The sequence below is a fragment of the Triturus cristatus genome, chromosome 6 (assembly GCF_964204655.1).
Source record: "Triturus cristatus chromosome 6, aTriCri1.1, whole genome shotgun sequence".
Lineage (NCBI taxonomy): Eukaryota > Metazoa > Chordata > Amphibia > Caudata > Salamandridae > Triturus > Triturus cristatus.
Window position 1 is genome coordinate 823,985,271 of NC_140589.1, and position 27,039 is coordinate 824,012,309.

Genomic DNA, 27,039 nt, shown 5'->3' on the forward strand with positions numbered 1-27,039 from the left:
CACTTCTCCGCCCAACAGATACCTCCGGTGAGTTGAATGCTGGTAACAAAGTTCGTGGACCAAGACAGATTCCGAGCGGCTCCCGCGAAGCGGGGGCCGCGAGGCGCTTTATAGTGGGAGGGAGGGGCCGGGAAGAGCCAGCAGCTGCAGCAAATAATCAGCAAGGCAGTAGGGCTGCTGGTACTCGCAGTCCCGGGGACCCGTGTGGAAGAAGAAAGTCACCACTCCCGCACTTCTCCGCCCAACAGATACCTCCGGTGAGTTGAATGCTGGTAACAAAGTTCGTGGACCAAGACAGATTCCGAGCGGCTCCCGCGAAGCGGGGGCCGCGAGGCGCTTTATAGTGGGAGGGAGGGGCCGGGAAGAGCCAGCAGCTGCAGCAAATAATCAGCAAGGCAGTAGGGCTGCTGGTACTCGCAGTCCCGGGGACCCGTGTGGAAGAAGAAAGTCACCACTCCCGCACTTCTCCGCCCAACAGATACCTCCGGTGAGTTGAATGCTGGTAACAAAGTTCGTGGACCAAGACAGATTCCGAGCGGCTCCCCGTATATCTGTGCAAAGTTAGTGGCTCTTTAATGGAAAATGTGCTGTCTGTAAATGACAGTGCGCCACTGCAAGATGTGACCGTGTGTTCTAAAGTGCACCACAGTCAATATAGTACACCCTTCCCACTCTCCTGCTGAACACATTGGCTACACTTTGTGTGAAGATAGGATTTTTCACAATCCCAATGACTTCAGTGATGGACATTGATGTTCGCAGCACCACCTATCTAAAAATTGTTCCAGCATCACTGGTGCAAAGGTGCTGAACTATGTCCCTAACTTGTTTTAAAACAAAACCTTGCAAGCAGTTACAAGAAAAAGCCTATGTAAACCTTCCAGTATATTTGCTGCTATTTTTTTACTTCACAAAGCTATTTCAACAGTGAATGTGCTCACTATACGTTATCAAATAAAATTATCCACTTGTGTTTGACTTCAACACATAAATTGAGAAATATGCATGTGGCCTAATGGCCAGAGTTGCCGGCTTGGGATATGGGGAGCCAAGTTTGAGTTAAGGGTTAGCTATGGGAAAATCACTTAATCTCCTGTGCTTAACGTAACAATAATCTGATCTGGTGCTCATGTAAAGCGCTCGGATACCCTTGGGCCGTGTTCGCCCTATATCAAAACTGTAATTTATATATCTATATCTATATATTCAGAGAGGGAGAGAGAGAGTGTCCAAAGTTCACCATTGGGCCTCATTTCAACACAGAAAGGAATACGTGGCTGAAGATTTTTCAGAAGCCTTGTGATTTTAGGAAACCGATGCCACAGGTCTCCATCGTATTGTGAAAAGTGTTCTTGCTTCAGTGCAGTTGACCATCTACCACTTTTATAGGCAGATAAATATCTTGGTCACCATCCAATAAAGACCTAGTGAAGAGCATGGTGAAGGTCGTAACACTTACGAACAATTGCTGGTAGAGGGAATGCTGAAGCCTATTTTGTTAATTTGCAGCATTTTGACTGCATGTCTACTATTACATTAAACAATCGCCTCTGCCTCATGTCAATTGGGTCGTAGCTCTAAAAGGTTTGGAAAGCACTGCTCTGGTAGTCTTGCTTTATCCTTGAATAAGAGCACTGAGACTGTTTACTTCAAAACAACAAGATTACCACACATACGCAATGTAGCAAAATCTCCATGGAAACAGCGGTGATCCAAAACTCCAATAGTTTCAAGAGTCACGAAGAAGCCAGCCATTATTCTCTCCAGAGTCCAAGGATGCCCGAGACAAGCTGCCTCTGCGCGTCCTCAATGACCATGCTATCGAAAAGCATTGGTCAAGAGGGTCACGAGCTGCTCCTTGGGTGGTCCAACCGATTAATTCAAACTGGATAGAGTGGCTGGCAAGCCTCTCCGATGGTGGGTGGCGGGACAGAGCACATGGACCGCTTTTGTTGTGGAGCTCTCCCTCTCCCTGCACAGATTAGAGGCCAGAATGCTCATCACATTCATCAGGGAGGGATCAGTGTAAGATAGCAGTCTCAGTAGTCCTCAGTTGTGAAAGAGGGGCATTGCGGCTCTAAGACACTGGGGTGAAGTTTGGTCTGATTTGAGCACATTGTGGCATTGCTCTCAGGGTGGATGTGGCTTCTTTCCACATCTGACTCCACATCTGACTCAAGTGAGCAGCAACTTCTGGCTCAGGTAGACAGCCTGCATAGTCTCCATATATAGTTGACCAATAGCTTGCTTAATCTCCACAACGGCCCCAACAGCGCTGGGGATGCCTGGCTTCACCTTGGGGGTGCCCAGGAGTGGACATTTCACAGGGAAAGCCAGGAAGGGTTCCACAGCGGTATGAGTAAAAGCGCCAGGACGCCCCGTTGCTGGGGCAGCGGTGCGCTCTACAAGTACAAAATTTCATTTCATTTCATTTAGTGAAGGCCTGAAACTGAAGGATGGGCTGAAACTGTTGACCTTCCCTAATGTAAGCCTGCTCATGTTTTCTAACATGTTACTGCCATCAATAGATATTTTAGAAACTGTGAAAGAGTGCATTTTGGATGTTGGTGATAAAATGAATGAAACAAAGTTAATCACCCATAAATAGGTATAGGTATGTTTTTTTTTTTTAGATCAATTGGATTTGTTGATTATTACAGTGGGGATTTTTTGTATAAATAATATTAAATATTATGGATTATATACATGCATTAGGTCAGTATGTGATCAATGGCACTTAACTAAGATATTTAATGTCTAGACAAATTAAGGGCGGCACTGGCGTATAGTATGCACAAGGTAGAACCATCAGTGTAGGTTGACATTCATTTATTTTTCTTTTATGTTCAGGAAGTCGAGAAAAGGAAAATATAGATCGCTCGATGAATGTAAGGTAAGGCATTTATATTTCTCTGTCTTGCCAATATATTTTAATGTGGACAAGTTGGTTAATCGTGTATCTAGGATTAACCCATTCCAGGTCTTGCTTATGCATGGCACAGCTGTTGGAGCGGTTTAAAATCATATGTGATCTTGTAAATTCTAAAATGTTACATGAGACTTTGTGCACACTTCACAATCTTGACAAATCAATGGACTAAGGAATCCAAAAAATGTTTTAAATGCTAACCGCATTAACACCTGACCCGACCATGTTGGTTATATATTTCAGTTACGTGAGTTTATCCCCTTGCCATAAAGTTCCCCATCTCCCTAGCGTTGTCTCTCTGGGCTCCAGGGCACACATGCCTGCCCTCACATGTGCAGCCGGCACACGCTTCGGCCTCCCCAGACCTGTGTGTCCGCCACCCTCCACAGGAAGCAGTTGCATGCGTTACATCACACTGGTGTTTTCCAGCCTGACATGCAACAAAAAGTGGTAGGAGCTACTTTTCTGTTTGCCAAGATGATGGACTAGCATTTCTAATGAGAACACATACAGTCCGGGCAGTCCAAAACCTTCCAAATGCATGTAGGCAATTTATGAAGTGAAACGACCAATTTGGCCAGGCACTTAACCTTTCTTCTCAGGATGAGTACCTGCAGTGCCTTGCTCGCCCACTGCTCCAACCACCAGGCACGGCTACAGCACCTATGAGGGGAATCCATGCTTTTTAAAGAGGTAGGCACAACGTTCTGTTGAAATCTCCACCCCTCTGTCTCCTGTCATCTTCACCATGATCGAGGGCGGAGAGCTTTGGCGACCAACTAAAAAGCAAAGAAAGGCGTTCTGTCGGAGGCAGCCTCTGCCATGGGTCTCGAAAGTGGAATCTTAACTTCAGGGGCTTAGCTTCGGGGGGGGGGGGTGTTTGGGGTACTACAACCCCCCACTGTTGAGCCTGTGATGCAGCGCGGGCCTAGCGCTAAGTTGCGCGCAAGTAAACAGACCACACACTCCGTTTTGTAGTTGGTGCGCGAGTGCCCGACCTGGGCACGCCCCGTTTATTTATAGGCTACGCGTACGCCACCGTCGTGGCGTACGCACGTCATGTATGACAAGAGCGCTCTAGCGGGAACCGCTAGAGCGCTGACTGCAACATCCCTATCCAACTTTGGCCAACTGAGCCATAAATCAGAAGTCCCCTTTTCAGTCACTTACTTGACAGGCAAAGTCTTTAAGGCGGCTGCTTGGCGGGGGGTTCCGTCGCAGTTCATATCTGGCCGTCGCTCGGGTGTTGGTGACCGCCTGGTCATCCCGCGCCGCTTCCTCAGCTTCGGAGCTGGGCCCGCCCCGGGCTGCCGTATCCTCTGGCTGGTCGGGCGGCAGTGACTGCTCTCTCTCGGGGCCCTGGACATCCTCCTCGTCTTCCGACTCTGGCCGGTGTCTTGTGGCGGTGGGAATGCGTTTGAACCACGAGATGTTTCGGGTGGCGGACTCGTTGCCCCGGCGAACTGTGACCATTGTCCCCTGGCGTCGTTCTACCGTCCAGCTTCCCGGTTCATATCGTGGCCTGAACTTGCTCCCTGGTCGTCGGTCTTTGATGAGGACATTGTCCCCCGGCTCGAGGGCGCGCTCCCGACACCCTCTCGCCCGGCTCACCTGCTGATTTCGGTGCGCTCGTTGTTGTAGCGCTTGGTCTGCATCAAATGGTGGAGGAGCCGTGGGGAGACTATCCCGGCGGGTCCCTTTCAGCATGAGGGCCCAGGGAGATTGTTTGGTGGAGCAGTGGGGTGTACTTCGGTACTCTCCAAGAAAACGCTGAATTTCTCGCTCGGGGTCCAGCTGTGCGGTGCTGGCAATTCGGAGGGTTTTGTTCAGTGTCCTCATAAAGCGTTCGACCTCGCCATTGGCTTGAGGCCACTGTGGGGTGATCCACCGGTGCCGTATCCCTTGGGTGGCGAGGAACTCCTTAAACTCGTGGCCTTGGAACGGCGGCCCATTGTCACTTTTTATTTCCGACGGGCGTCCGAACATGTGAAATATCTTCTCCAGCGCTGGTCCTACAAATGTGAACGCGGTGGACGGTAGCGCCTCCACCAGTGGATATTTGGAGAAATTGTCCATTACTACCAGCGTGACTCGGCCATCGGGGAGGGTACCAAAGTCAACGCTGATTTTATCCCAGGGGTGTCTTCCGGGTTCTTCGGTTGTGATGGGAGCTGGACGCTCTGGTCCGCTGGTCATTTGGCACGCTGGACAGCTCTTTACGACCTCGCCTACCAGGGCATCTAGTCCTGGGAACCACACCTTCTCCCTCATCCTGGCTTTCATCTTCTCAGTCCCTTGGTGTCCTTTGTGGGCCAGAAGGGTGGCTTGGCGTCGCAAGGTTGTTGGCACGACAATCCTGGTCCCCCGTAGGACTATCCCGTCTCTGGTGATGCTGAGCTCGTTGCGTACTCTCCAGATCTGCTGCAGATCTGCTCTTTCTTCCGGTGTCCACATGTTGGCAGACTGTAGGAAATTAGCCCGTGAACCTTGCAGGAGGGCTTCTGTGGTTCTGGCCATCACGGGGTCCTGTTCCGCCGCCTGCATTATCTCTTGTAGTGTTAGCACTTGTGGGCACGTCAGGGCCGCGACGAAATCGAGGTGTGCTTCAGCGTCCTCTTCCTCGGTTGTCCCTTCCGGGATGTGCTCGCAAGGGCCTGGGTGCCTGGACAGGAAGTCGGCGGGGTTCTTGGCTCCAGGCCGGTACGTTACGTCCATGTGGTACTGTTGTAGCCCGATGGCCCACCGTTCTATCCGTGGCGGGGGATGGGGAGCTGTTCCTCTGAACAGGGGTACCAGCGGTTGATGGTCTGTCACGACCGTGAACGGATGTCCACAGACGTACAGGTGGAAGTGTCGACAGCCCCATCGTATAGCCAGTGCCTCTCGCTCAATCTGGGAATACCTCCGTTCGGTCGCTGTGAGGGCCTTGCTTGCGTAAGCCAGTGTGGCCCACCGGCCTGGTTCTTGCTCTTGGGTGAGGTCTGCACCAAGTCCTACTGGGCTGGCATCAACTATCAGCTCTGTCTTCTTTTCCGGGTCGAAGTATACCAACGTGGCTTGGTCGAGGAGCGCTGTTTTGACAGATTGGAACGCCGAGTCTTCTTGGGGTCCCCATTTCCATGGGGCGTCCTTCTTCATGAGCTGTCGGAGCGGCTCTGCGATCGTAGCTAGGTTCGGAATGAACCTTCCACAGTATGTGGCCATCCCCAGGAAACTGCGCACCTCCGCGGCAGACGTGGGCGCAGGAGCGTCTTTGATGGCTTGTGACTTGCGCGGTTCCACTTGAATGCCATCGTTTGTGAACGTGTATCCGAAAAACTCTATCCACTGCTGGAATAGCTGGCATTTGTCTTTGTGGAGAGTGACTCCGTATTCTCTGAGGCGTGTCAGTGTGGCTCTGACCCGCCTATAGTGTTCGTCTACGGTCGTAGAGTGAATCAGGATGTCGTCGCTCACATTCATGACCCCAGGCAGGCCTTGTAGAATGTCTCGGATAGTGTTCTGGAATATTTCCGCTGCCGAGGATATTCCGAAGTTGAGTCGCCGGTATCGTCTCAGCCCTAGGTGCGTGCTGAAGGTGGTAATGTACCTGCTCTCCTTGGCTAATGTTAACTGGTGGTACCCTGCGTTGAGGTCCAGTTTGGAGAACCACCGCGCGCCATTCAGGTCCGCGATGATGTCATCCATGGTGGGTGTGATGTGCCTCTCCCGTTTGATGGCTTTGTTGGGGAGTCTCATGTCGATGCACACCCGGATCTTGCCTGGTTGGCGAGGTTTTTCCGCGATTACCATCGGGGACACCCACGGGGTGGGTCCGGTGACTGTCTCTATGACCCCTTGTTACTCAAGTTTACGGAGTTCTTCCTCTACCAGAGGTCGTAGACAGAACGGGATTCGCCTGTGCTTCAGGGCCGTGGGTGTGACAGAGCGGTCGATGTGGAGTTTGACCGGTGGACGTTTAATTTTCCCCAGGCCAGCGAACAGTTCGGGGAACTGATCCAGAAGGTCGGCCGTTTGCGTGTCCTGAACTTTCCGGAGGAACACCAGGAGCCCCAGGTCCTCAGCGGCATGCCCACTCAGGAGGGTGTCTACCTCTTGGTTGATGATGTGCACTTCGATTGTGATCTCCGCATCCTCCGTCCCCACTGGCACTGTCATCTTCCCCAGGAGGGGCAAAGGTACATCGCTGCCGTAGGCATAGATCCGGGCCTTCGAGGTCCTGAGCTCTGTCTTGGGCCGAAGGCGGTTGTACTGCTGCACTCCCATGACGGTGACAGATGCCCCTGTGTCAATCACGGCGTTCACCTTTGATCCTGCGACCATGATGTCACATCGAGGCTGGGGACGTCTCGTGCTCTTCAGCGCCCTGGTGAACGAGACCACGTACGTTTCTTAGTCGTCATCGGACTCAGAGTTGTCTTCCTGTAAGGCTTGTGCGTGCCGCTGCCCTGTGTCGGCCTTGGAGGAGAGGGACAGGTGGGATAGTTGCCTCACCATGCCTCTTGTGGGCCTCTTCCCTCGAGCATCCTTCCTGGTGGCGCGCTTCCTGCAGACGGAGGAGAAGTGATTTAGCGTGCCACAGTTCGTGCACGTTTTCCCTTTCGCTGGGCAGGTTTTCCCTTGGTGTTCTTCATACCCGCAGTAGTCGCACTGCGTCGGGGTCGACTGCCTGGCAGCTGGTCTGCGTTTCTTCTCGTGCGTCCGCACTGCGTCTGCGCGCTCCGTCTTGACAGTCACGCTGGGCCCTGGGCCTCGCGTAAGTGCTTGTTCCATCTCTTCTGCCCGTGCGTCGGACAGGTCGTGGGAGCGGGCTAGCACTAGGATGTCGGCCATGGGAATGTTCGGTTGGCGGAGGATGAGGGTCCGCAATTTCTTACTGCGGATGCCGTAGATTAACTGTGCCCTGATCTCCTCCTTCGCGCGGTCGCCGACCAGGTGGGTGTCCGCCAGCACCCTCAGCCGTGCATGAAATGCGTCAACTGTCTCCCCCTCCTTTTGCTTGGCCTGTCGCATCTTGAACATTTCGAAGTCCGGGTTCGTCTGGGGGTCGAAATGTGTGTTCAGGGCCGTCACAGCTGCATCATAGTCGTCTGCCCCACCAGTGTTCGGGAGATGCTTGAATAGCAGGTAAACCTCCTCCCCTGCGTAATGAAGGAGTGACCGCTTCACCGCGCCATCCGTTTCCCGGGAGCCGATGAAATAGTTGTCCAGACGCCCAATCCACGTGTGCCAGCGCGGTGCGGCGGTCGCCGGGTCAGCCGACTCACTAAACGGAGGCAGGACACCTGTGGGTGGGTGGAACGGGTGGGCAGGAGGCGGCGCGTTGTCATCTGCCATGATCTTGCAGCAGTGGAAATTCTGGGGGGCCGGTGCACAGCAAAAGGCCTCACAGCAGCACAGCCGGGGTCACAGGCAGTGGGTGGCACGTGGGCTTCGCCAACAGCAATGGCAGAAATAGGCTCAGGGCAAGGCCAGAGGGCAGGGATCTTCATCCGCCCAGGTGCGTGGTCATGTGGGTGGTGCACACGTGCTCACCGTGCAGTTGAGGCCTGTAGCGCGATGATTGCCGGAGCAGGGCAGGCTCGAGGGCCGTAAGCGCGCGATCGTGGGTCTGCCGCGATGCGCTCAGCAGGGGCCGAAGGAGAGGGTGCACACGGCGGGTTCAACCGCCTCGTCGCCACTGTTGAGCCTGTGACGCAGCGCGGGCCTAGCGCTAGCTGCGCGCAAGTAAACAGACCACACACTCCGTTTTGTAGTTGGTGCGCGAGTGCCCGACCTGGGCACGCCCCGTTTATTTATAGGCTACGCGTACGCCACTGTCGTGGCGTACGCACGTCATGTATGACGAGCGCTCTAGCGGGAACCGCTAGAGCACTGACTGCAACACCCCACCTCTACCCCCCCCCCCCCCCCATCAGAAACTCCTGGAGACTACTCCGACTTCTCCTCTCCTTTGATTAATCTACTTCAAACCACATCCAAGGCAATTATTGACGAATGAGCAGCCTAGCCTGGCCCCCTACACACATAGAGCAAAATAAATGTGTTCATCGAAGTTTCATGGTTCGTTTACTTTCCCTTTAAACCCCCTGCTTCTTATGCTCATACTTCCATGTTCTAGCTTCCTGTCAATTTCTTTCACTCGTAGCCTTTGGCACATTGGAGTCATTTCATGCTCTGTTGGTGGCAATATCTTAGCAGATAATGGAGTAAATAAACCTCGCTAGCACAGGTGTTGCAATAAAGAATATTGCAATTGACATAGTCCCAAGATAATTGCTGTGATTATGCCTCTAATGGCTTCCACCACTTTATTCTTCTACCCTGTTGGCTCCAGGACCACAGCTAAGACAAATGAATGCCATTATTGCTTCCCTGATCCAGATCCTTTGTAAACACTTCCACAGCTTCCTTTATTTGACTTGCATCAGTCTGTCTCCAGGCTTAATGACATAATAACATTCTCATTTAGCATAGCACTCACCCCTCCTTGCTGCACCATGGCAAACACAAGGCCATTGTATCATGGATGGTCTTGGCTGCTATTGAGTTAACTTCAGTACCTGGAAGGCATTTCTCTTGGCAGTGAAGGTATTTGCCAAGCCTGCTGAAATGTTCTCAACGGTGTGTTCCATGTGACACACCACTATTCCTGTTTATAGCACACAAGCAAACTTATGAAAACCAGACTTTCTAGCATCATTTAGAGGTGCTTCTTTCTTATACCAGTTGGAAAACCTACCCAGATTCAGAGATTCAAGAGCTGCTATGTACTGGACCACTGTGATGTTGGGCATGAGATAATTGGAAAGCAGATTCCGTCCCAGGTCTTGGGGAGTACCTTTTATAAGCCGTAGTATATTCCTACCTGAAAGTAGGTATTCACTGTGTGCTACTAGCCAACAGTGAGACCTACCCCTCTTAGCAGATCATGTAGTAACCTTCTACACCAAGCTTTTTCCAGCGTAACTTGTGAGCTACTGGTAGGCAGCGCTTAATTTGAGCCAGTGATTCCGGTGCTATGCCCCAGCACTTAATTCTCAACTCCAGTGCTTGTGCCTTCTGCCACAAGGTGGCGCTGTCTGGCTAATTTAGAGATGAGCACAGCAACAGGTAATTTTTTTATTCAATATACATTAAAAATGACTTACCTGCTGCCCAAGCCATTCTTATAGCTTTAGGGGGCTGAAATAGTCCAAAGTGTCACACTTGTAGGACTGTGACGGCTAGTAGTTGTGGTGTTACTATCATTGTCAGCATGGCAGGGGCAATGTGTGGTGCAAGGATGCAGTGGCCTTCTGGCGAGAGCCCTGGCACTTAATATTTGACAAACTAAGCAATCTCCGGGTACCTGTCAGTAGCTCTCCTGTGTGAATCCCCACCAGGTTGATTTAATGCATGCATGCCAAAATTGTGTATTCAATACAAAAATGCGTGTATTTTCAGAACTCCTAAACTGATGTTTAGAAAAAAAAGATGAATTTCCAAAATATATTTAAAGCTGACTTTGAGTGATGAATCATGTGGGGAGAGTTATTACTAATATTATTTTCCTGCCATGGGTTGGGCAGCTGTGGCTCTTATGCAATACCCATGCAGAGGGATTCCAAATCAACAAAGCCTTTTTTTACATTACTGCTGGCAACCCTGTCTGATGTACTGAAGTGATCACTAGTAGTAATCTTGCATATGGTGGCCACTAATGTAATCTTGTCTGATGTGGTCACTATTACAACACTAATATCAGTAGCTTACAATGATTTTCATTTAACAGAAGTAGCTCTTATTACACAAAAGGCTGGAAACCAGTCTATTGCATCATCAATAGTTACTCTAAGTGGTATTCAGGCCAATCGCATACACTCAGGGGGAAGCATATGAACAGGCAGTCCAGAGTGGGCGCTTCAGCAGTCTGGAAAATGTTGGTGGTGCAATAGCACCGTCACCCTGCGCCTCAATTAAAGGATTATACAGGGGGTCCTCAGGAGCCACCAACACTGTATCTTCCTCTATGGTCCGGTTCCCATAATGGAAAACATAGTTGAGAACCTGTTGCCCAGTCACAAGGGCTGTTTCTACTCCGCATCTGCTTTTCCCTCAAATCCCACTGTGCGGTGGTATTCTCAAACCCCAACATTGTAAGACACCGTCTTCCTCCAAGTCCACTGCTACTGCTCACTGTGATTACATTGCAGAGAATGGTGCCAAAAACAGATAGGAAGCTAGTCCTGCTTAGCATTTTCCACGAAGGTGGAAGACGAACCATACTGGCCTGAACATTGGTCCCAGGGTCCAACAGGGTTGCCACTCAGCTAACCCCTTAACACACATCCATGTCAAACTAGATATGTGGTACACAAGCCTTCTCACGTACTCCCCTAGCTTCACAAGAGTGGCTTACAGCCCTATTGGGTCCCCTGGATGCTTTGATAAATTTTGAGGAATCCATCTGTTCTCAAGACTTAGTCCTGACTAGCCCTGACAATCAGGGGTGGGCACACAGATAAATATCAGGCTTACGAGAACAGTGTATTCCCGCTCCCTCATTTTTGATTATCGTTTTCAATAGGCAAAATTGGACTATATGTTCTCAGCAGGTACTCAGTGTGCTGTCATTTGCCACTCTGTCGCCTGCTTCCTGTACTGACCTGCAGTCGGCTGCTTCTGAGGCGGTTTCCCAGACCTGCCCTGCGCTGTTCTCTCTGTCTGTCTGGGGCAGTTTCCCAGACCTACCTTGGGTAGTACTCTTTAGTATAGTTTTCATCAGGTGCAGACCAACTTATTCCTTTTCATGATTTCATTGTCTTGACTTCCTTCAACAGCATTTGGTGGTGCTTGGCTACTCTTGAAATGGGTCCGATTTATCTAGGACAGGAGCGCTTCTACTTTGACAGCAGTGTGCAATTTCAGTGGGCCCATAAAGCACACTACACCGGGGTTCCAAGCAGTTCTTCATCCTAACTCCATTACACACACCTAGTATCCCATCTACAGGTCATGAGCAGAGACAGCAAGAAGGAGATGTTGGCACTTTTAGTGACATTATATGATATTTAGTCCAAGCTCTCTGCATCTTTGTGTAATTCTGCACCATGTCCTCCTCTCCACCCATGAGAAAAACAAATGGCAGTTAAATGTTTGGGGTGTGGTGTGCACAGAGACTGCACCTTAGTGCAAAAAGGCTGCGCTAGTGGCAGCTGTCTCCATAGTAGGAAACCATTCCGGATGCATTGGAAGCACATACAGATAGTTCTAGTTCTAGATCGTATGTTAGACTTGACATTCATGGTTTGGTATTTCCCCAAACTTTGTGCCTTCATCCCTCCTGTTTTCTGAATTTGTTTTTTTGGGCATTAGGACTCAGTGCACTTAACGACTGCTAACCAGTGCTAAAGTGCTTGTTCTCTCTCCCTAAAACATGGTAAAAATGGCCTACACCCGATTGGCACATTTAATTCACTTAGAAGTCCCTAGTATATGGTACTACGTGTACCCCAGGCCTATAATTTACGTGCTACTAGTGGGCCTGCAACACTCCCTCTGCCACTCGCTAAAGTAGCCCTTTAAAACATTTTAGGGCCTGCTATTACAACCGGTATTGTTGTTTTAAACTGCCATTTCGAACTGGCAAAAAGTCTTAATCCAAGCTTAAGCCTTCTTTTTTAATACATATAGGTCACCCCTGAGGTAGACTCTAGAAGCCCATAGGGCAGGGTGCTTTGTATTTAAAGGTAGGACATTAAGTTTGTTCTACATGTCCTGGTAGTGAAAAATATCTAAAGTAGCTTTTCACAACTGTAAGGCCTCTCTCTTGCATTGAATACCACTGGGTTCCCTTATCACAGTTAATAAGTGCTCACTTTGGATTGGAAGCAGGCAGAGAGGTCATGTTTATACTTTACCATTAAAGAGAACTTTAAATTTTGTACCAAGCTACCAGATAATTAAGTGTAGGTTAATTAGTGACTTTAGTGGGTCACCCTGATGGGGATTGTGGCTTTTGCTTGAGCAAGGTTTACACCCCACTCTACCAACAATCCAATTTCTCACACTGGTGATCAGTGGGGTGTTCAAGTACTTGTGTTTGTGCAGTGCCATGCAGTAATTTGTGTAACACCAAAATCCCATAAAAATAATTTGGTGCCAGAGTTGGCCTCTTTTAAATTCTCCTTAGTGGCAATTGGCTGTTTTTCTGCACTTTCTAAATTTAGATTTTTCCCACCTCATTGTTGTCTACAATGGAGATGGAGCTGCTCAGTGTTGACAACCTGAGCAGGGCTGAGCTGCAGAGGCTTTCAATGAGAGGGGGCTGAACGCATGCAAGAGGACCACAAAGGTGGACCTCCAGATAGCCCTCTGTGTCTATGAGGAGGTCAAAATGATGGAAATCTTGAGGAGGAGGGAGTGGACCTTGATGAGGATCGCCCATCCATGGGTCCTGAGCTGCAGTAGGAGTCCGACTCACTCCCATGAGAGGAGCCCATCAGGAAGGCAGGAAGCAGTGTGTCTGCCTGGGCCCTGTTCCCAGAGAAGCTGAAGGACAGTAAGGCAGAGAGGGAGCTCAAACTGCAGTGTCCAAGCTCAAACTGGAAGCAGAGGAGAGAAAGGCTGAGGCTGAGAGAGACTTTGCAAGGGAGAAAGCTGAGAGGGCCTTAGCTGAGAAGAACCTACTGCTGGGGCATGAGATGAGCATGAAGGAGCTGAACCTCAAAGCTAGGCAAACATCAGAGTCCAGCAGCAATGGTGGCAGCATACCATCCGTGTTCCCTGGCTCTCCAGGGGACACGGATGGGATGCTGCCACCATTAGGGGAAAGGTAATGCCAACATTAGGGTAAGGGTCCGCATACCACAAGACCTGGTCCCCAGTTATGTGTTGGGAGATGATATAGGCAAGTTGCTTTCTGCCTATGAGATGGCCCTGAGAATACACAGGGTCCCAGAGGAGCATTGAGGGGTGAGCCCATGGAAACCCATGCCCACAGTAGGTAGGAATACATTTCTTACTCTAGAGGTGGGTGACCGGACAAAATACATCCACTTAAAGGTCATAGTTCTCTCCAAATTTGGGTTGATCCCTGAAATGTACCTCCAGAGGTTTAGGGACAGACACAAGCTTTTTTTTGGGGGGGGGGGGGAACTATACAACTTGATCTTAAGGAAGCACATTCTCAATACTTGTTTTATAGAGCTGTGCCAGCACCTAGTAGATAGTAAGCACACTGCCAAGTCTTAAACTCTCCTTTTACTACCTACAGGTCACTCCTAAGGTAGATCCTACACAGCTCATAGGGCTGAGTAAGCCTGGGTGTAGTGGGGCTATGCGGAGCGCCACGGAGCTGAGAAACAAATTCAGTGGCGCTCCGCTACGCCACCCGCCCTATTTACAATTAATACAACTTTTCAAAAACTCCTTTAAATTAAATAAAAAGAACCTTTCCTTAGCTGCAACATGCCCGGGCAGCCCTCCTCGTCTTCATCGCATTCTTGGTGAATGACCATGCATTGGTGCCCGCGCATGCGCATTTCGTGCAAGAAATGCGCATGTGCTGGCGCCCCCGCATGCGTAGTTTTCACAGAGAACGCGATGAAGACGAGGAGGGCTGCCCAGGGACGCCGCAGCTAAGGTAAGGTTCTGTTTATTTATTTTAAAGGCGTTTTTGCAAAAAAGTTGTATTAATTGTAAATAGGGCGGGTGGGAGGCAGGGGATGGACAGCTCCGCTCCACCGTGGAGTTTGCAGAGATTTGCCTACTCTGCGGAACACGGAGTAGGCAAATCTCTGCACACTCCGCCAGCGGTCGGAGCTCTCCGCCCACGGTTAGGGCTGGGTGCATTGCAATTAGAAGGTTGGGCATGCACTTATACGTTTTAGATGTCCTGATGGTAAAAAAAACCTAAAAAATTAACTTTTCACTGCAGTGAGGCCTCCCTCTCCCATAGGATAACATTGGGTTGCTTTATTGCATTTAATAAGTGCTCACTTTTGATTGGAAGCAGGTGAGAAGTTCATGTTTGGTGTCTGAGAAATTGTAATTCAAAATTCTCTTTAATGGTAAAGATGGATTTTAAGCCACAATTGTGAAAATGCCAGTTTTAAGAAGTTGGCATTTTCTTGTCCCAACCATTTGGTGCCTGTAGCCTGTTACTGAGTCACAGGACTGGGTGTATTTAAAGTTGGGCTTCGTATATTCCTCCCAGACAGTCACACAATCGAGAGATTAGGTCTGACTGGATGGGGTATCACTGGCAGAATGAGGGGTCCGAAGCTGGGCACAGCCCCTCTTACATGTCAATAGGCTGTGCCCAACCTTCACACAGAGGACTATAAACTACCCCATTGTGCCTACAGCCATCTGGGGAGCCTGTGCACGGAGGCAGGAAATTCCAAGCACTTCAAAGGGAATCTCTAGAAATGTCTACTACTTCAAAGAAGGTACCTGGTATAAAAATACGACCTTCAGACCCACTCTTCAGTACACTGCTGGACCTGTGGAAGACTGAAGGAGGACTGCTGTGATGCTCTGCTGCAAGAAGGACTGCCACTCCGCTGCCTTTCCACTCTGCTGCCCTGCTACAACGCTGCGAGTGATGAGGATTGGACCTGAATCTTGAACCCAGGACCGCAAGATTTACTCCTAGGGCTAGTTGGCTGGCCTCCTGATCAGAGCCTCCGGGACAGAAAAGGCTCCAACCACCTTGAACCCTGCAACTGGACTCTGCCTGCTGTTCATCCTGCCCCCCAAGTGGCTTCACCCTTGTCGTGGATCCTTGGAAGTGGCCTGAAGCTGTTTTGCCAGCCCAGTTGTGATTTTAGCAGAACTGACTCGGCGTGAAGCGTTGCCCTGAAGCTCATTAGAACTGCAGCTGCATGACACATCTCAACGCAGCCCCTCAGAACCGCTGCGGCTCGACACATCCTTGACGTGGGACCTCACATCGAAGGACCTCACATCGCAGCCCCACAGCTCTTCTGAACCACCGCTGCGCAACTCATCATCAACACAGGACCTCACAATGCTCCACAACCAGGATTTAAGATACTTTGTTCAGCGGGCTAAATGTGGTCCTTATATTAGGTCCGTGCTCCATCGCGGTCGACCTGAACTTGTGACTTCGTTCCAGTCTGGTGGGACCAAATAATCACAATTGGTGCTTTGTGCTTTTAGGCACTATTTTTACTTGTATCTTTTAAATTTGGATATCTCCAGTTCTACTGATTTGGATTTTTATCATTTTGGTGTCAAATAATGTATTCAAAGGTAATCTATTTTTCTAAATTGATGTTGATTTGTTTAAGTATTGTATTTTTACTTTACTACGGTTTGTGTGCTGCATAAACACTTTACACATCGCCTCTAAGTTAAGCTTGACTGCTTTTGTGATAAGCTACCAAAGAGTTATGCACAGGTTAATTTATCGACTTTAGTGGTTCTCCCTGACTAGGGTTGTGGCTGTTGCTTGAGCACGGTTTACACCCTACTCATCCAACAACCCAATTTCTCACAGCTTGGCAAAAGGTTTATTTTACCATGTTGAAATTGAAGTTGAAAATGTCAGGCACATGCTGCAAGGACAGGCCTAGACTTGTTTTACCATTTAGTGGGTGGCACAATGAGTGCTCCAGCCGACTTTTAGCATTTAATTTACATGTCCGATGTACATGTAGCACCATATGCTAGGACCTATAAGTAAGTTGCATGTGCTAATTTGGTGTGTGCCAATTTTACAATAGTTCAAAGGAAGAGTACAAGTACTTTACCAGTGATTAGTAGGAGTAAGGTGTGCAGAGTCCAATGGGCAACAAAAACAGGTTCAGTTAAAGAAGGCAGAAATGTGGGTCAATACCACTCAAAATATGGTGTTTTACAACAAGAGGCATAGACACATTCTATATAATGAGGACACTTATGAGGTATGGATCTTTATTTCCAATTTGTCTGAAGGTTTTGAGGCATTGAAAATTGTTGAATAATGTAGCATGCAGGGGTAACCCACCTAGAGGTGTTTTTAACTCCCACTGGGGTTGTAAATATGGCTCTATGGTTTCTCCCATTGTATTCATCTCAGGAATGTGTGTAATGTATGTTAACAAACTATGGAGGATTGTCCATAGGGTCTGGTAAAAGGTGTCTTTTCCGTGGCAAAGGCATACCTGCCAACTTCTTGACTTAAAATGGAGGCATTTTAATTGTTAGGTGTGTAAATACCGTGAAAAGATGGTAACATCCACCAAATGTGGATGACCTGACAGCTATATATACATATATATATTTTTATCATTATTTAATAATCAAATATGGCCACAGATTTGCTATTAGTCTGTATAATAAGGCACTTGTTTAAAAAAGAAATTCTCCTGCATTAATTGATGGTGGGCACCATGTTGAACTAATTTTGGGTGCCTCAATCCACAATCTGGATTCCCATTTAATCAAAATTTCCCTCTCGCAAATTCTTCTCAGTTCAATGAAACTTTGCAGAGGCAAACTATGCTAAAATATTTAATAACCTCTTGTGATTTAAAAAACAATTGGAAATAATTGTAATAAATATCAACTTTTTTTTGTGATGTTAATTTATAATTTACCTATTTTCAATAATTTTATTCAACATTATTTCCTATTGGATTTTATTAAAAGTTCCTACCTCTATTGTTTATGATGGGAGGGAGTTGCAGAACAAGTGACTGGCCATATGCGGTGCTGGACTTACTACAAAAGTGCAAGTATTTGAATACCAAAAAGTAGTAAACTTACTCAAGATTATAAACTTACTCAAAAGTGTAAGTTACCTTTGTGGATCAGACCTCCAGTGATTATCCCAATTCTTGAAAAGCACCAGAGGAATCTGGGTAAGCCTACCTGGATATTTTTGATAAAGACAGCCAAGGTCCAGCCTGACCAGGGCTGAAATCCCACTCCAATTAAAGGCCTGGGAAAGATCTGCCATTGGAGCTCTTATAAGGAACGTCCAGTCGTCTGACAGGTCTGAAGATGCTTGCAATTGCAAGAACTTTTGCAGCTTCGATAACCCCACGTTTTCTCATGCAGTCTTTCAGAAAAGGACATAGACCTAAATCTCATTCAAGCCACTTAAACATTTATTTGGATGGTAAAAAACTGGTTGCAAGTACACTCACACCCATGTTTCACACTTATTTTAAGTTTGTGGATGGCACGCCTTGCAAAGGCGGATAGGGATGACTAAAACCTAAAATACTGGTTTTACTGATAACTGGAGTTTACAATAAACCTGAGCTAGTAGGGTTCTTTTTATTTTGGGCAGAGGTACATTGTTATTTGGAAGGGGTCCTCCTATTTCTGTCAACGAGTATGAATGAAAAAACATAACTACAGAAATACAGACTGCAATACGAATTTACTACCAAAAAGTATACATCCATAAATATATCCCTAAATTATTTTTGACTTGCACCTAATTTGGTTGGCGTTGAGAAATGGGAAAAAACAAAATTTTGTAGGGAGATAATCATGGATGGGCTTATGGGCCATTTTTCGTGTATATGGAAAATGTTAACAGAAGCCAGGAAGGGTAGGGATTAAATTACCTAATAAGGGAACAAAGAAGGAAGTTTTTAGACCGTCATCCTGTAAAGTAATTGATATAAAAGAAGAACCAAACATTTTTTTTCATGTTTGAAGGTTGGATGGGATCTGAAGGGGAATGGACCCTGTGAAGAACCCTCAAAAGTTGTTCCTATGAGTACTTGGGTGCACTCAAAACAAGACCAAACCAGACTTAACAGAATCCCATCAAGGGTCCTTTAATTTGCCAGAGTAACTGGAAGAACTCGATGTAAATTGTTTCATTAAAATGTCTTCAACTTGCTTTTTTATGCATTCAATTCTGTATCTTCCAAACCACTTGACAAGTGGTTTCAGAAGCGAGTTTGCGGGTAAGACAATTGGCCCCAAGCCTGGAAAAAGAAGCCGCAGTCCAAACGCAGCAAGCATATGGCTTTACAAGTGAGTCAAATCGTGGTTTTAAAGAATAACCTCTTCCACGACGTTCTTTCCTGAAATGGTGGGGGGGCATCTGTTTCTTGTATTGCTGCCCTCTAGTGGATATTTTCTTACTCTTTAGCCAACCTATTGCGGTTTAATTTTTGCCCTTAAAGACTGCTTTTGATTAGGCCTGGGCAGAATTTGAATTACTCTGGAGTCATTTTGGTAATTCCGCATTACTCTTAGATAGGGAATTACTGATAGTTAAGAGAATATTCCTGCTCGCAGAGTTATTTTGAGGGAAATATCCTACCACAAGAGCACATTCAGTGAGCGCATGGGCACTCTCTATTGGTGTTCTGCCACATTTAGCACTTTTTATGCGAGGGGGCACTCGTGCACTAAGAAATAAAGCTAAATGCAGAATTGCATTTCTTGCAGAATTCAAGGGCTAATCATGAGGAATTCTTGAGTACTTCAGTGTGATTACACTACACAGAATTACATGAGTTACTCCCACCCCTACTTTTTGCTTTTTACCATTTAAATGTATTGCTTTTATTAACACTACTCTACATCAGATTAACTTTGTGTCATTTTAATCATTACACTTTATTTTTTTCAACTCCATGGGTTGGGGAATTCTTTTTTTTGCCTAAACCTAGTGATGAATTGACCCTGCTGTTCATGTACCAAATACAATTTTCTCTCAAGCATGCCTTGCTGCTTTGGCCAAGGTACCAAGGGTAAACTCTGAATACCTTGCAGAGACCTGATTACTTATTAGGACCTCGTTTTTGTTGATTTTGTGAGAGTTCAGCCACAGTTCACATCACTACTGCAGCCTCTCTGTCCCAATAAGGTGTCCTACGGTGAGTATGCCAAGGACATGGATCTTAGGAGATACCCTCGGTGAATGGTGCTCATTATCTTGATTTCCAAACCGACATCAGTATTTTCTGCTGTATTGATACTTAAGTGTGTGGGAGCTCAGATCTGACATATGCATTGGGCCCGGAGCTCTTACACATTCGTAAAACCTGATGGGCTCACTAGCATTAGAGGGCTGTTCACACGGTTAGCTGGTTTACAAGCCTTTCACAAGAAATACAGCCTTGCTAGTAAAGCAGAAAACTCTTTAGGTGAGTGTAGTTTGGAACAGAACTGTCTGACTTCAGCAAACTGAAATCCAGGTCATTTAGGACTTTTCAACTCTCAAAACCTAGGAGGAAGTAAGCACCACCTTAGGATATTGGGTTGATTCATTATAAATATTTCATAAGGGGCTAGCCCTTTGATTGTTCTACTGAAAATTACCCCATCTAATCATGTGAGGTAGGGAGAGCCTCAACAACCAGCCTTTCAGGACCCAAAATAAACCTTTTGTGCGATCCTTTTTCCTAAACCTCTCACGTTACTGAAAGGTTCATCCTATTCACCGATGCCTGCGATAAGGGCTGATGAGCGATATTATTGCCCTTGTCGTTGGTATTGGGAATTCAGCCCGTTATTTGAGCTGGAAACACCAGCTAGGGGAAGAAAGGTGACGCAATGGTAAACGAATGGTTGGCAGTAAAAAGTGCCATGGACTCTTTGAACCACATCTATTGAGTTGCTATTTGAGAAACTAATTTCCAGGTGTTATAGTGGTTTCTGAGCATACATCCTTCCTACTATATGAACAGATGCAGAAAAACATCTCTTCACAAATGTGGGTTTCCTCTCCAGATCCTTTGGCATGTGGTGTTCTATCCCAGACTGCGGAAAGCTTAAAGAGGGGACCTTTAGAAGAGGACACACATCACTCTCCGGGGCCATCCTCCACTGCTCCACCATTGCAACCGGTCCCTGTAAACTGATATGCTCTTCTTTGCACACTTTGCTGCACCCTTTGCTCCCAGTGTTGCTTCTACTTGTGCTAGTTTCCCCTAGCACTGCTGCCACCCTTCCTCCATACAGCTATTTCCCTACATTGATGCCTTCATGCCAGGCAGTTCTACCCCCTTGGCAGCCACTGCTGCTGCTTCTCCCCCGGTGGACCTTTACATCCTACACTGCTCATCCTGTGCTGCTCCTCTTCTGATGGATATTTCTAACTGCAGATTTCTCAACTTTAGAATATCTCCAAATGACAGACTCAATCTGGGAGATTGTTCATCATAGCTCTTGCACAATGGTAGGTGGCGTTGTGAAGCTCTGCGTCTACTTCACTCTTCCTTAGAAGTGATGGCTGTAGCTGTACATGGGTGCCACCCAAGTGCACTGGAATCAGTTCTTTTTTACCCCCACCTTTGTACGTATAACTGGAAACCGCTCCTACCTCTTTCTCCTGAATGGAGGAGTTTTGTCTTCTCAAAAAATGTCTGTCCAGTGTGCAAGGGGAACATGCCCCCTCCTACAACTGCAGGGTATAAGCCTTGTAAGGAATGTCGCCAAACAAATGTCTGTGACATATCACCACAAATGTGTCTGCGGTGTTTGGGTTCAGGACCGAACTTCAACTCATGTAAGGATTGGGCCCTGATGCACTCGAAGGTGGTCCGGGTATGCAAAGCCAAGCTGTACATTGCCGAACATCACAGGAATTCGCGTGGGCCCCGCTTGAAGTCAGACATCGACCTATTCCTCCTCTGGGAAACCACCGCTGGACTTTTTTTTATGTTGTGGTCCAATTCTTTCGCTATTTACAAATCTCAAATGAAACACAAGATGTCCCAGTCTCACCACTCTGAGAAGTCGTGAGGACACCAAGGTGTCCCTCGTTCTCGCTACAAACCGCTACTAAGAAACAGATTCCACAGTTGGTTCTAATGCATCCTGAATTTCCATAAGCATTTGTGACACCACAACAGATCAAAGTATTTGAGGAGACAATGCTCTGCATTTTCTGGACCCTACCAGCTGGCTTCCTCTGGCTAGCCTCTGGGCTCCTTGAATCAGTTGAGGCCTCCAGGTGGCATACTTCTTGCGGGTATGCCCTCGATGCCATCTGTGCCTCTGGAATATGCTTCAGGTTCAGCTCTGGTTTCAAAGCTAACTCCACATCCAGTACCTCGATCCATACCACTGACACTGGAGGATGACATTGAGCCCTTTGTTTTGTCCGATTCCAAGCCAAATCTATCTCGACCTCATCCAACGCCATATTTTGGCAAGGTTCAGGCCCTGTACACACTTACTCTGATAAGACAGTACTGCCTTTGTCTAGAACAGGCTTCCCCAATGAGTAGCTCATGATCTACTGGTAGCTCTCCAGCAACCTCTAAGTAGCTCTCCTGTGTGCAGCCCAGCCTACTAAATGAGAAGCTTGGCTTAATTAGTGTATATGTAACAAAATTTAAATCTATGGATTTGAGATGAAAATGTGTATATTCTCTGAACTCCTGAGCTGATAAGAAAAATGGCTGAATTTCTAAAATATATTTAAAGCTGATATTTGAATGCTAAATCACAAGATGGTGGGTAGAACTATTGCTAATATTATTACTGTGGTGCCAGGGTAATTGCAGCTAAGATGGATATGGAATACCCATGGAGAGGCATTCCACATTGACAAAGCCTTATTAAAATTACCGGTGGCAACCTTGCCTTATGCACTGAGGAGTTTACCGTTGGTAATCTTGCATAGGGTGGCCAGTGATCTAATCATGTCTGATGTGGTCACTCTTACAATACTAATTATATTAGTAGCTCAGGTGATTTTCAGTGATCATCAGTAGCTCTAATTACAGAAAAGGTTGGAGAACCCTGGTCTAGAAGCATCCTTCAATGCTTTAGCAACTTTTTAGGTTGGACTCTGACCAGAGCTAACCTGCTTTTTATGATGATGATTGGGATTAATTCTCCACGCAATATGATGAGAATTTGCATCTGAACCTACAAGAGGTCCACCTCTCAATGTCTTTCTGCAGAAGGACACTTTCAAGATGTTCACTTTGGCCCATGTACTCTCTGCCCTGGACCCATGAGATTGGATAGTGGTGTTGGACCTGCTGAACTCCTATTTCCATATTCCTGTCCTGCCAACCCACAGGTGCTATCTGTAGTTAGTTTCATTGCAGCTATGCTGGATACAATGCCCTTAAGGGCACATCTTCTAGATCAACAATTGTAGAACATTTCAGCCCCAGTCCTGGTCTAAGTGTGGACAGCTCAGAGGCTTCCTGGCCTATTGGCCTCCTGCATCCTGCTTGTTGACCCCGTCAAGAGGTACATGTGAGCTGTGCAGTGGGATCCCAAGTTTCAACAGGTTCAGCAGCAAGTGACCCTGTCGGATTCCACCCAGGTTTAAGAGCCAACTTCAAAAGATCTGCAGTGCTGGCTGCTCGACTGCAACTGGACTAGTGGCCGATGCATCGCTACTGGGTTAGGGAGGCCATCTGGGAGAGGTGAAAATATATCGACTCTGGTCTTCGGCAGAGAGCCGTCTCTACATAAACCTGTTGGAGGTGCCGGCCATTCCCTTGGAGCTGAATGCCTTTCTGCCATCCAATAAGGGGAGTCTGGTTCAGGTCCTCACCGACAACACCTCTGCCATGTGGTATTGCAACAAGAAGGGGCTGGATGGGTCCTGGGCTGTGTCAGGAGGACCTGTACCTTTTAAACTGGCTGAATAGTTAGGACAGTTCCCTCACTGTACACCACCTGGCAGGATCTTTAGATGGAAAAACTCCGCTGTCGATACCTAGCATGTTATGAATGGCAGCTATACCAGGAGGTAGTGTACGTAATCTTTCAGCAATGGAAAAAACCCTGGCTCGATCCCTTTGCATCACAGGCAATGGGCAATGTCAACGCTTATCCACGTTGGAGTTGCCAAGAAAGTTCTCACAGATGCAGTCCAGCTAATGTGGAGCATAAGACTTATGTATATCTTCCCACTACTATTTCCCTGCCCTGATTTCAGAAGAACTTCAGGAGCGACTGGGTCCAAGTTATTCTAGAGGCTGAGGATTGGGCTAAGAGTGTAGTACTCGGAAATTCGGGGCATGAGCATCTGTCATCAGTTCAGACTTCCACTTTGGGATGACCTTCTGTTGCAGCAGCAGTACAGGGTCCTGCACCCAAGCTTATGCAATCCACACCTCCATGTGTGGAGATTGAGGGGCAGCAGTTCATAACGTTCGATCTACCTCCTGAAATCGTGGATGTCTTACTGGTGGCTAGGCGTCCTTCTACCAAGTCTGTTTATGCCAGATGGTGGAACAAGTTTGTTTCTGGATGAGGCACCTACAACATGGACCTGTTGCAGGCCAGACTATCAGATGTGTTGCTGTTTGTTTTATCTCTGGCCCAACAAGAATTTGCAGTGGGCACTGTTAAAAGCTTCTTGTTGGTCCTTTTGTCCTTTTTGCGTTTACCTGACCAACCATCCCTACTTAAGTCACCTGTTGTGATGCCCTTCTCAAGGTTTGGTCCACCTGTTTCCTCAAAAGCCTTTTGTGATGCACAGTGGGGTGTTTATTATGGCCCTAAAATTTCTTATATGCACCCACATACAGAGCTTTCATATACATCTCCTGACCCTAAGGACTGTCTTTCGTCGCATGAGTGAGCTTTAGGTTTTGTCAGTCCAGCAATCCTACATCACCTTCTTTCTGGACAAATTAGTGCTGAGGACTAAAGTGGCCTATCTGCTGAAAGCTCGGACTCCCTTTTATGTCAGATTGTCCATCACTCTTCTGACGTTCTTTGCTCCAACTCATCCCTGGAAAAGGGAAGAGAGAGACTCCATTGCTTAGACCCCTAAAAGCTTTTACATCAATAGAACCGAAGACCATCGAGTGGACAATCGGCTCCTTGTAGGGTTCTCTGGGGCACAGAAAGTGAAAACAGTGCAGAAGAGGATGTTAGCCCGGTGGATAGTCACCTGCGTCAAGAACTGCTATGCATTGGCAATTAAGTAGCCCCCTGACGGCACACTCTACCATGGCCAAGACTGCTATCTGCCACGTGGGATTCTATGCACAGTTCAGGAATCACTATTGCCTTTACTGCTAGGTCCGATGGAAGAGGGCATTTTGGTCATTCGGTCCTACAAGATTTTTGGTCAGAATCATTCCACAGTCTCACCATTGGGAATGTACTGCTTTTGTATCTGTTCTATAGGGGAGGGGAGGACTCTGCAGTTAGAAGAATCAATTGGAAGAAGAAGTGACTTGTCTTTGGTAATGCTCTTTCTAGTGGATACTCTATTTAACTGTAAATTCCTCACCACCCTCCCACTTCCCCGTTCTGTGGAATTGACACTTTTCCATCTAAAAAGGTCCCAGTTTTTGGTGATCTGCATGCTGGGATGGATAATTGGTGTTTGATCTGTGCATCCAAAGGTGAGAAAGAAACTTACATCAGCCCTCCTGGGTTGCACTTATACGCAGCTCCAGATGCCTCTTACTGGGTGGAGCGAAATGGATGTGCAGCTGCACAACACCACCTACTGGCATGCAGGGGCTATGCTAAATAAAATCTTCCAGATCCAGTCTGGCACCTGGAGATCTTCTAAAGGATAGGAATATACAAGAATGAACATTACTGAAGGTAAGCAACTTGTTCTTTTGCACTTCTCTTGTTGCATTATTTAACTTCCCCTTGCATGATCTGCTGCTCGTTCCTCTATCTCTACTTGCACTGCTCCCATAATGCTGTGAACTGTCGCCCCCTTTCTCTACTTACGCCTTACTGTTTGCACTGTGCCTTACTTGACACTTGCACCCTGTGCTGCTCTGCTAGCACTGCATGTCAGATTGCTCTCTCCTTAGCTGTTTCAGTACCCATGTTCCCTGCATAGCTTCCCTCTGCTTAAATCCTGCTGTGTCTTTCACCCGGACGCGATACCGCTCACACTGCACCCAGGCACTTTTCTCCTCCCTTGACCTGTTCCTGCTGACCTCCTAGCTCACAGCATTGCTTCTCTTGTACTGCTGAGGCACATCTAGAGCGTGTGAAAACCTGCACAAACCAGGGGCCCTCGTGTCTTAAATTGTCTACAAACCGTGGTCCTTCACAATCCTATTCTTGAATTATCTATTGCCTTCCAGGCAAACTGATTTTTCTGCTTTTGTAGGATTTCCACATTATCCAAACCTTGTGGTTTGTGTAGGCCAGGACTGTAGCTATCCATAGTGGAGCAGGTGAAATCAGGGCCGGGTTTAGGTCAGTGCGACTGGTCCGACCGCACTGGACGCTGATCTGGGAAGGAGGGCGCTGTGTTTAGTAATAACTAACGATTTAGAAACACCTTCAGCAGAGTTCCTTGTGCGTCCAGTTTTCAGGCAGCATTAAAAATGTCAAGATAACTCTTTTGATTAATGGTCCTGCTAGAGAGAGAGAGGGATCAGTTTTGTCTAGGGGCAGTTTTGACTTGCCTAAAGTAGTGCAGAGGGTTAATTTTCCTGCTGCAAAGAACGCGTACCGTGCAGAGCTGTATTTTATGTGGATAGCTGAGTGGATTACTGCTTTTGTCACAGAGATCCTTTTGTTACTGCAGTTCATAAGATACAACCCTAATATAGAACACTGACTTTTACGAACTGTCATCAAAGAGCTGCATGTAAACTGCATAAAATAGGTTAGAACGATCTGCTTTTTAGGTCGAGCCTAGCGCAGCGCGCATGCGTTGCTCTGCAAGACTTTTAGTAAGGGGCTGCAGAAAGCTGACCACACGCTCGTGCGTGTGTTTTTGTTTTTCTCACAGGCAATTGGGCTTTACGTGCGTCTTTCTAAGAAAGACAGCACGCAATTGGGCAAAGGCGGGTGCATGTCCCGCCTCTGCTTCGCCCATGGCCTATTGCTTGCGGTCACCCACACGGGTGACATCTGTTTACAATTATCGTGCCCAGACGTGTGCGCGATAATTGTAAACCGATCCCTCACACAAGTGCACGCGCGCTCTCGCGCACCACTCACAGGCTTGTTGTTGTTGACTTTTTGCTTCCGCCTCAACACCAATTTGAGCACATCACCTTCGGTACCCTTACATGCTTAAATTGAGAGCACATTTAAGAAACTTACTTGAAAGTTTCCCAGCAATCTGGCTCTAACCCGTAGAATTATTTTGACAGTTACGATGGCCCTGCATTTTCCCATACTCGTGGGAGCATATTGTGAGTACAAATATATTTGCCTTTGTGCAAGAGACAGCAGCC

The 27,039-nt window shown here is 47.4% G+C and overlaps 1 protein-coding gene across 2 annotated transcripts in view; it reads left to right on the forward strand.

The window, feature by feature from the left end:
* The window catches only part of LOC146817933 (centromere protein H-like), a 232,619-nt gene that overhangs the window by 145,140 nt on the left and 60,440 nt on the right, over window positions 1–27,039 (forward strand). For both annotated transcript variants that reach the window (XM_085609272.1, XM_085609271.1), the window contains exon 4: window positions 2,851–2,893. In XM_085609272.1, coding sequence (XP_085465398.1) covers window positions 2,851–2,893 — 43 coding nt within the window. The remainder of the gene's footprint in view (window positions 1–2,850; window positions 2,894–27,039) is intronic.